The 9,579-nt window shown below is 60.0% G+C and overlaps 1 protein-coding gene across 1 annotated transcript in view; it reads right to left on the bottom strand.

The window, feature by feature from the left end:
* Nucleotides 1–56: 56 nt before the first annotated feature.
* The window catches only part of RAMP3 (receptor activity modifying protein 3), a 12,060-nt gene continuing 2,537 nt past the window's right edge, over nucleotides 57–9,579 (bottom strand). The window contains exons 2-3 of the mRNA XM_040644489.1: nucleotides 5,145–5,277; nucleotides 57–649 (exon numbers count right to left, since the gene is read on the bottom strand). Coding sequence (XP_040500423.1) covers nucleotides 394–649; nucleotides 5,145–5,277 — 389 coding nt within the window. The 3' untranslated portion in view covers nucleotides 57–393. The remainder of the gene's footprint in view (nucleotides 650–5,144; nucleotides 5,278–9,579) is intronic.

The following is a 9,579-nucleotide window of genomic DNA, read 5'->3' as shown; positions in this document are numbered from 1 at the left end:
GGGCAGGGGGTGTGGTCGGGCTGGGAGGTGGAGTCAGAGCCAGCCCGGGGGTGGGGTCAGGGCAGGGGGTGGGATCAGGACAGGGGTGGGGTCGGATTGGGAGGTGGGGTCAGGGCAGGAGGCCCGGGCGGGGCCCGGCAGGGCTCTGCGAAGGAATGGCCTGGACACCAGCCTGGGCAGCGGGCGCAGCAGCAGCGATTCGGGCTCCGGCCTTGGTGCGTTTTCTTCCCCGGCCCAAGAAAGAGGAAGAGCCTGGGTGAGCAGCATGAGTGCAGCGGACTGCGGGGCCGGGTGGCGCCTGCCCACGACCGCCGGGTCCGGGTCCGGGACAGCTCCGCAGCCCCCGGCCCGGCCTTCCCTCTCTCCAGGCGCAGCCCCTCCGACCGCCGGACCTTACAGCAGCTGGTCAGGGCGCTTGCTGCGCCACACCACCAGGCCGGCCATAGCCACGGTCAGCAGGACCGGCACGGCGATGAGCGGGATGAGAACCTCGTCCGGGGGGTCCTCCCAGTGCGTCCTGTCCACGGTGCAGTTGGCGAAGAACTGCCTGTGGACGCCGCTGATGAAGCCCTGCGCCAGGGGGTTGGGCCAGTAGCAGCCCACCACGTTGGTCTCCACCTCGGTGCAGTTGGTGAAGCTCTCGTAGTACCTGCAAAGGCAGAGGGCGTGACAAGCGGCTCCCTGCACCCCCTCATGCTGGCCGTGACCCCGGAGAGCAGGGGTGCGGGCCCAGTCCTGGGCAGCACTGGAAAGCGGGGACAGGAGTGCCCTTGGGACCCTCCTACCATGGCCCCTATCTGACACGCCGCCTCCTTGCCCAGAGGCTCCTGGGGCAAGGTGATCATCCCCCCCCACCACCAAGCCTTTCCTCCCCGGGGCTTCAGACAGCTGTCCCTGTGCCTGAGCCGCCTCCCCCACACGCACAACCAAGCTCCACTCCGCTTGGCCTGATGCCCGCCACGAATCCCCCAGGCCAGTGACGTGACCTCTGCACACACCCTGAGCTCATCTAGCCCAGACCCCAGACCTCCCATCTCAACCAAGAGCAAACGGAGCAGGGAAGCTCTGTGGCTGAGTGATGTCCACACCTCATGCCTGGGACTGGCTCCCTGGTAGGCTGGGAGCCCCCAGAGCCCCCAGTCTGGGCCCAGCCCCCAGGGCTCCCAGGACTTCCCGGTCTGCCCGGAGGACACATCAGGCCTGACCCCTTCCTTCAAGGCAGAGGGATGCATGACCCACAAGGGCCTTATCATCTAAGATGCTCTGTGGGCCGCAGGGGAGGGGTCTCCAAGGCCAAGGGCCAGCTGCCTCATTTGCCAGGTCAGGAGGGGGCGGCCCCCATCGAACAGGACAGGCTCGAGCCCCCTCCTCCACGGGCCTCCCTGTCCATGTCATCAAACCTCCAAAGGGCACTCAGCAAGCCACCCATGAGGTGCCACGTCTGTCCAGCAGGTGGGCTCTGGACAGTTCAAACAGCCGACAATGCTACAACTACGGGGACCCAGAGTCAGCCAAACGGCCACCCCACCCTGAACACAACCAGTGGCCCCCAGACGTGGGAGCCTAGACTGGCGACCAGCACCCAAGATGCTCTGGAGAGAGGGCTGGACGGACACGTGCCAGGTCCACGGCCTGTGCCTTCCCACACCAGGCTGAGTGCCGCATGCAGATCAGGATTAGGAGGGCCAAGGGTTCCGGCCTTGGCTCCCCACAGGAACGAAGGCTGGGGTGAGGCAGGCCTGAGGCTCTGTGCCCCGTGTCCTCCTTCCTGCGCTGTCCTGGGGAACATGGCCTGGCCTGAGCCCTCAACAGGAAGGAGCTGCTTCCTACACAGATGCTGTCTCTGCCCAACAAGGGGTAGGAGACGAGGGGCAGTGGATTCACGTGGCCAGGCCCTCCGGGTGTCCAGCCTTCCTGGCAGCACCAGGCAGGGTCCTAGCGCAGAGGCTGGAATGCAGGTCACACACCTGGGCCCCCCAGGTAATGCCTACAAGGAGGAGACCACACAGACGGAAGAGAGCCAGAAGCAGAAGGGACGCCTGAGTCATGTCCAGAGCCTGGGACATGCCCAGGTCAGAGCCACAGGAAGCCTGTCATCCCCAGACCCACCCCCGCACCCACAGGGTTAGTGGGCTGCTGTCCAGGAGAGATCCAACATGGCCTTTGCTTGGGGCAGCCCCCGCCCCCGGAGTCTGACGAGAACCCTATGCTCTGACTCCCTTGCCTGCGGGAAGGCCAGCACCACTCTCTGCAGGCCCGAGATGAGGCCGGCTGAGGCTGGACACGAGCGTGCAAAGCCAGGCAGTGGAGCCCAGCCCCAGCCCCTCAGAGGGCAGCGCGGAACAGCGCGGGCTGACAGGCTGCCTCCGGCCCCAGCTCTGACCATCTTCCAGATTTCAGCCACGTTTCTTGTGTTCCTGAGCCTCAGCTTCTCCACCTGTAAGGGGGGTTCAGAGGACCTCTCTCCAGGAGGATGACGGAGAGGACGGGTGAGTGTGCATAGCACCCATCACCGCGGATCAGCTCACAGAGCCGCATACCCAGTGCCCACGCCGGGTGCTTCTCGAGAATGCTGGGGACTAGCTGGGCGCACAAGGGTAGCAGAGGCCACGACTCCCTGGCATCCTGCCGTCCGCACGCAGCCCCACGCCCTGCTAACTCGCTGGCCCCGGCTCAGGCTGGAGACACAACTGAGGCTTTCTTCACAAGGAAGGCGCTGTATGCACGACTTCAGGGAACCAGGGTCACAACACTCGTTCTTCCCCAGCATCCCCTGGTCACCAGGGGTCTCCCCATGTCCCCTTTGGGTGTGGCCCCCGGAGCACCCTCCCTCTAGCTCCTGGGGTGCTGCACACACAGTTAAAGGAGATGCAGCTCTAGCCCCGATGGCAGGGGGGGCACACAGCCCAGAAGCCCCGGTCAGATGCCCTCTCCCACCAGGCAGATGCTTTCCCACTCGGCTCCTTGCTTTCCTTCAGATTGGCTGCCCGTGTTGTTGCTTGTAGGCGATACAGCACGGCACCTGGAAACCTCGCCAGCAGCCACCCCTTAATGGGATGGAGGGGGTCCCACCCTCAGTGAGCCGGCCGTGGGGCGAGCACAAGGGCAGTGACCTCAGATATGGATCACCGTGGGGACAGGCCCCCCTGGTGCTCCCTGCCACTGGGACCCCTCGCTCCCCCTCTCCTGCTCTCACGCTCTGCCTCTGCCCTCTGCCTCTGACTTTGTCCTCTTTGGTGGTTTTCTCACTATTTGGGGGGCTGGGAGGGTGGCAGCTGCAACCTGAGAAAGGGCACCTGGGAAACAGGAGGTGGGAGCCCTGCGTGTCTGTCGCTGTTTCCATGATGACGGATTGGCAGGGGGAAAAGCATTCTTGAATTCTGAAGCCCCAGCCTCACCCCCTCCTGGTTTCCAGGGCTGAGTGGGGAGCCTGAGGCCCTGAGTCCTCACGTGTGTCTAGCCCGCTGCTGTCTCCCTGCACACACACCTCTGCCCCTTCACGGCCCGCATCTTGGTCCGGGGCCTCGGTGCCAGACACTGGTGGGCGAGCCCTTGGGGTCTGAACCTGAGCCCTCACCTGCAAATGGCCTTGAGTTTCTCCCTGCACCTCCCTGCCCGCCTTCTAGAAGTCCTGCCCCCCCCCCCCAGGACACCTGGCCTGTTGGCGGAAACTGGACCGCCTTGCGCTCCCAGCTCCGTGGTCCCACCAGCACCACCAGGGACTCTTTCTGTGTCTGCGGCACTTCCTCTCTGGCCCCTCACCAAGCATCTCAGGCACCAATAGGGCACTGGGGTCTCCCTCTTGCTGCACGGGGATCTCGAGATGCTGGTCCCCGCCATGCTGTTCCTGCCAGAGCCCTTATCCCTTATCCAGTGCCCCAGTCCCACCTGGTCTCTCACGACTGGGAGGGGTCACGGCTGGTGGGGGCTCGGGCCTGGGGGAAGGGGTGGCCTGGAACTTCCCTCCGAGGGATCCCCGGGGGCCCCGCACCTCAGGAAGGTCGGCTCACCCGAGGGGTCACCTCCTGGGTACAGTGGAAGGGGCGGCCGGGCGCCAACAGCTGTCCCCAGGCCCCCAGCTCTGGGCCCCAGGCGATGCTCGTGGATATGAGAAGGCACAGACCCGCAGTCCCAACGGCTCAGAGAACAAGCCTCAGGGAGGGACTCTGGACCCCAGCTGCTCCTTGGATGGTCCTCAGGTGCCTCGCAGACCACCCAGGTCTTTGGAAGCTGGCCCCCCTCTCCGGGATTGGGTCTGGCTCAGCTGCCATGGGAAGTCAGCTCCCACTGGCACTGACCCCAGATGCCCCTCTGGTAGCCTGCTCCTGTCCTCTGGCCCTGGGGCTGGACATCAGCTTGACCTCCTCACCGAGGCTTTAGTGGTGACAGAGGCACAGGGTGGGAATCTCCCACCTCACCCTCCCTGGCCCACCTCGCATGTCCACTCCAAGCCTGGCGTCCAGAATCTTCCTCACGGCTCCGAGGACAAGAGGGAGCCCAGAATCACACTTTGCATCAAACATCAAGACGCACTGGCTTCTCCCTTCTTGCAAATCATCAGCGAGGGGCCTGCCCTCCCCCTGCATCTCCCCATCACAGATGGTGCTATGCCAGTGGCCCCCGCGGGCTGAGCTGTGCCTGCCCCATGCGTGCCGGGAGCCCCCATCTTCCCCAGAAGCCGGGGGTCTGTTGGCTGCTTCAGTCCTTATTCCTCCAAACCCAGGCCCCCTGCTCTCCATCCCCAACAGCTGTTCTAGGGGCTTCCGTGCCCAGTGCCCCAGAGGACAGTGGGTCTGGGGGTGAGGTCCACACCCACAACCCCTGCGTGGACCTGGCACAGTTGGTGTGGAGGAACTGTTCCTGAACGAAACAGAGTGAAATTTCTGCATCTGCTGGGAATGGGCAGGGGAGGGCAGGGAGGGCAGGCATGGCTAGGGTGAGCAGGGGAGGGCAGGAGATGGCAGGGGAGGGCAGCAGTGGGCAGGGGAGGGCAGGCAGTGGCAGGGGAGGGCAGGGGTGGGCAGGGGAGGGCAGGCAGTGGCAGGGGAGGGCAGGGGAGGGCAGGCAGTGGCAGGGGAGGGCAGGGGTGAGCAGGGAGGCCAGGCAGCGGGGAGGGCAGCCCCATGCAGAGCCCCAGCACTCACACGATGAACTCGGACAGGTTACACCACTTCCAGACGTCCACCTTGTGCATCCTGTCAGCGAAGGCCTTCCCACAGAGGGGCAGCTTCTCCAGCATGCGAGTCTCGTTGCAGCCACCCACTCGAGGACACCCACCTGGAGAGGGGACAGCCATGGCCATGATACTGCTGGGAATGTCATTTGCAATGTGACCCTCGAGCCCTCCTGCTGACACCCTCCCTGCAGGCAGCGGGGGTCCCTCACGCTCCCCCCCACCGTGTGGCCCAGGGAGGTGAAGCCACTGCCAAAAGGGGACCCACGTGGGTGTCACCTAGATGGAACCCAGAGAGCCATGGTCTCCCAGCGGGGTGTGGGAGAAAGAAGGTGAGGGAGGGCAGCGGGCAGGGGATGCGTGTCCTGGGGGTTGGGGAAGCCGAGAACAGGTGGGCTCCCGCATATGGAGAGGGTGGAAAGTGGGTCCCATCCATCAGGGATGGCAAAGAGGCCCCACTGACCTCGAGGGTTGAGGGTGCCCAGAGCACCTCCCCAGAAAGATCTTGAGAGTCTGCTGACCACCTAGGGCCACAAGGGCACCAGAGAGGGCCACGTGGGAGTGAATACCACCAGCCCTGTCAGAGCTGCCCCTCGATTCCAGGAGGCCCAGGGCTGACAAGACACAGGGACTCATGTTCCAGAAGCGGGGGCCAGGTTACTCCCCAGGTCCATGGGGTCCCCCCCAGGATTCCTGGCACCCCCTCCCCGCTCCACCTCTGCCCCCAGCACCCCCATCCCTCCACCTCCACCTTCTCCCAGCTCATTCCCCATTGAGCAGTGCCTACCTTCAGGACCGGCCCACCCTTCCTCCCCAGACACCCCTCGTAAGCTCCCTTCCTATGACCCCTGCTTTGGCTCCCACCACACAGTCAAGAGAAAGCCCTGTGGTGTGTGTCCTGGTATGTGTGTGCATATGTGTGTATGTACGTGTATGTATGTCTACACGTGTGTGTTTGTGTGTATGTGTATGTGTGTGCATACAGCCTTGTTGTGTGTGTGCATGTGTGTATATGCCTGTGTGTGCATATGTGTGTATATCTGTGTGTGTTCATGTGTGTGTATGTGTGTGCATACAGCCCTGCCATGTGCTCCCTGGTGTGTGTGCATGTGAGTGTGTGTACATGTATTTTGCGTGCATGTGTGTACGTGTGTGCATACATCTCTGTGTGTCCTTGCAGAGAGTATTGTGTTGCAGGAGAAACCACAGGGAAAGAAACAGGAGAGAGGCCCACACCCAGAACTGGGCAGACCTGGGTTCACCCCCAGCATCACTGGTCACCAGCTGACCTCAGTTTCCCCATCTGTAAACTAAGGGAAACAGGTCCTGCTTCACAAGGGGGCCGTCCAGACAGGCACTAGCCATGTGCCCACAGAGGCTCCCGTCTTTATGATGTTGTTACTGCAGGTGTTTGATAAATGCCTGCTGCGCTAACCGCCTAACCACCCTAACCACCCCTGACCACCAGCACCTCCTTGGTATTCCAAAAAGACTTTTCAAGAGAAGGAATGAATGAATGATCAGTTCCTGAGGGCAGCAGCACAAATTTCATAGTCTGAGCACAAGCACATGCAGAAGAAATGGCCATCAACAAGAAATGGCAGGTTCTGACCCACTGAGATCCTGCATTGCAGGCCAGGTCATCCCCAGGGGAGACCACAGGCTGCCTGGCTCAGGGAGGGGCTTGCGCCATGCAAAAGGTAGCCCCGTGACCAGAAGGGCACTTCTGGGAACAGAAGGGAGAATGAAGAAGGCAAGGTAGTGAGGAGTTTAAAAAAAAATTAAGTCCAAAAGAATACAGAAAAAAAGAGAAGAGAAAAAGTACTGATGACACGATGGTAGACGTAAACCAAACCATGTCAATAGTCAGATTGAGGGGCGCCTGGCTGGCTCGGTCGATAGAACATGTGACTCTTGATCTCAGGATTGTGAGTTTGAGCCCCACATTGGGTGTAGAGATTACTCAAAAATAAAATCTTAAAAAAAAAAAAAAGGTTGAGTGTCAATGGCCTAAACACCCAATTAAGAAGCTAAGCTGTTAGATGAGATTTAAAAAAATAAAAAAATAAGCCCCAACCATAGGCTTTTCACAAGAACCCTACTTTAAACAGAAAAACTCAAATACGCTCAAAGTCAAAGGGTAGAAAAAAGACATACCATGCTACTACTAATCCAAAGAAAGGTGGAGTGGCTATATGAATGCTGAACGAAGTATATTTCAGAGCAAAGCATATTACCAGAGATAAAGAGGGTCTTTCACAATGATAAATGGTTCAATTCACCAAGAAGACATAGCAATGCTAAACATGTATGCCCCTAATAACAGAGCATCAAAACACAGGAGGCAAAAATGGATAGAACTGCAAGGAACAAAATGACAAATCCACAATAACAGTTGAGAATTAAATACTCTTTTCTCAATAATTTACAGAACAAATGAATAAACAAAAAATCGGTGAGTTTAAAGAAAAAGAACAGTGAGGGAGTGCCAGGTACAGACAGGAGGCCAGGGAGCCAAACCACTTTGCTTAGGGGTTGAGCACCCACAGTTGTGAGGGGTGAAGGGATGACAGTGAGTTTGGAAAGGTGGACCCTGAGCCAGACTGAAGCAGGCCTCCCAGGGCAGTTCTCAACCCCAGCACACTCCCGCTGAAACCAATCTCAGAGCCTTCACTCACAGGGTCCAGGCATGTAGCAGCCAAGACTCAAGCTGATGTCCCTTCAAGGGGAGCCTTGCCATCTCCTCCACAATGCCCGACCAATGTCCACAGAGTGCCCTGTCCTAAGTAAGGTCCCACTCGCAGAGTCACTTAAAAAGACAGGGTCACCACGAGGGAAGATCATCCACCTGCTCGGTAACACAGTGGGAGGTCAGCCCAAGCCACCTGCCTGCAGAGCTGCCCCCGGTGGCCTGTCATACTGGCCTGAGCCAACACCCTCATGCCAATCCCATCTTTGGTTTGCCTGAGGAACAGCATCATGCCTCCTGCCCCCATCTCCCCAGTTTAAATGCCCAGAGGAAAAGTGACTTTCCCACAACCAAACGAGAGCCAGGGTGTGCCATGAACCTGTCCAGATGCACCTGCCCAGCGGCTGGCAGGAAGGCAGCCCTGGGTCCAGGGCCACATGGGCATGGTGCTAGTGACTCTGGGGAGTGCAGGCCCTCAGGGGCCACATGGAGCGCGGGGGATGATGATGAAACCAGCCCATGTTCCTTTCTCCCATCACTGCCCTATTCCAAAGGCACCTCTCTCTGTAGTTCCCCAATGGACTCCCCACCAAAGGTGCTGGAAGTCCACCAGCATTCTCCACACCTAGCCCTTGGCCCCATCCTGGGCCTGGCCTTTCCCTGATGGGGTCATCACAGCATCCCATCTGAGTCTCCTGAGCTCCACCCACCTCCCACAGGGGCATAAGCCATACAAGTCCCACACTGTCACCTCCTCCTGGCTGCTGCCACACCTCCCAGCAAAAACCCACCTTTACCTAGACCACCTACCTGATCTGACACCTGGGCTGGACCCCGACACCTGGACCTGCACCTCTGGACCCCCCAGACCCCTGGACCTGCATCCCCTGGACCAGGACCCCCGGCCCTGAAACTCTGGACCAGCCCCATCTGGACCTGTACCCCTAGACCTGAACCCCCTGGACCTGCATCTCCTGGACCTCAACCCCCAGGAGCCTCTGGATCCGGAGCCCCTGAGCCCCACAGCGTACCCTAACCACCTAAACCACTAAGACCCAGCCCAGTGTTTCCTTCCTCTTCTTCTCCTCCCTCTGCCCTGGGACCCTCTCTCTTCTCACCCCTCCTCCTCCTTCTTCCTGGACCAGAGTCTCCACCTGGCAATGTAGCAGGAGCCTGGCAAGGACTGGTGGAAAATGCGCCATCGAGGACCACGGGGGTGCTGTGGGGATGCCAGGACAGTGCCACCCCTGGGTCTGCACCAGACAGGCACCGTGGGACAAACCAGAATTGTCCTGGGCGGCGAGGGGGCGGGATTCTAGCACCATCTCTGATGCACACCCTGCTCAAACGCTCCCAGCAAAACCCAACACCCCAGCCAGTGCGAGAACAGCAGGTAAAGACGCAGATTCCTGACAACACCAAGAAAGTGGGCGGCTGCCACAAGCTACCAGCTGCATCAGTAAAGGTCTCGGGAATTAAACTGAAATACAAAACTCAGTTCCCCATCAGGGAAACAAAGAAAATGTAGAACTGTGCTCCTTTTGTCTCGGGGACTTCCAGACTCCAGGAGATGATAAACAGCCAAACAGATGCATTTCCCAGAGAAAGGCCTTTTACAAGCGGGGCATTTGGAAACGAAATACCGGAACTTCTCATCCCGCTCGGATGGAAATGAGGACCAACGACACCAGTCACCAGGCTCCGAGCGGCAGGCATG

This window comes from Ursus maritimus, unplaced genomic scaffold, assembly GCF_017311325.1.
Source record: "Ursus maritimus isolate PB19 unplaced genomic scaffold, ASM1731132v1 scaffold_3, whole genome shotgun sequence".
Lineage (NCBI taxonomy): Eukaryota > Metazoa > Chordata > Mammalia > Carnivora > Ursidae > Ursus > Ursus maritimus.
Note: the sequence above shows the minus strand (reverse complement) of the source record. Positions and strands in the feature narration are given on the sequence as shown.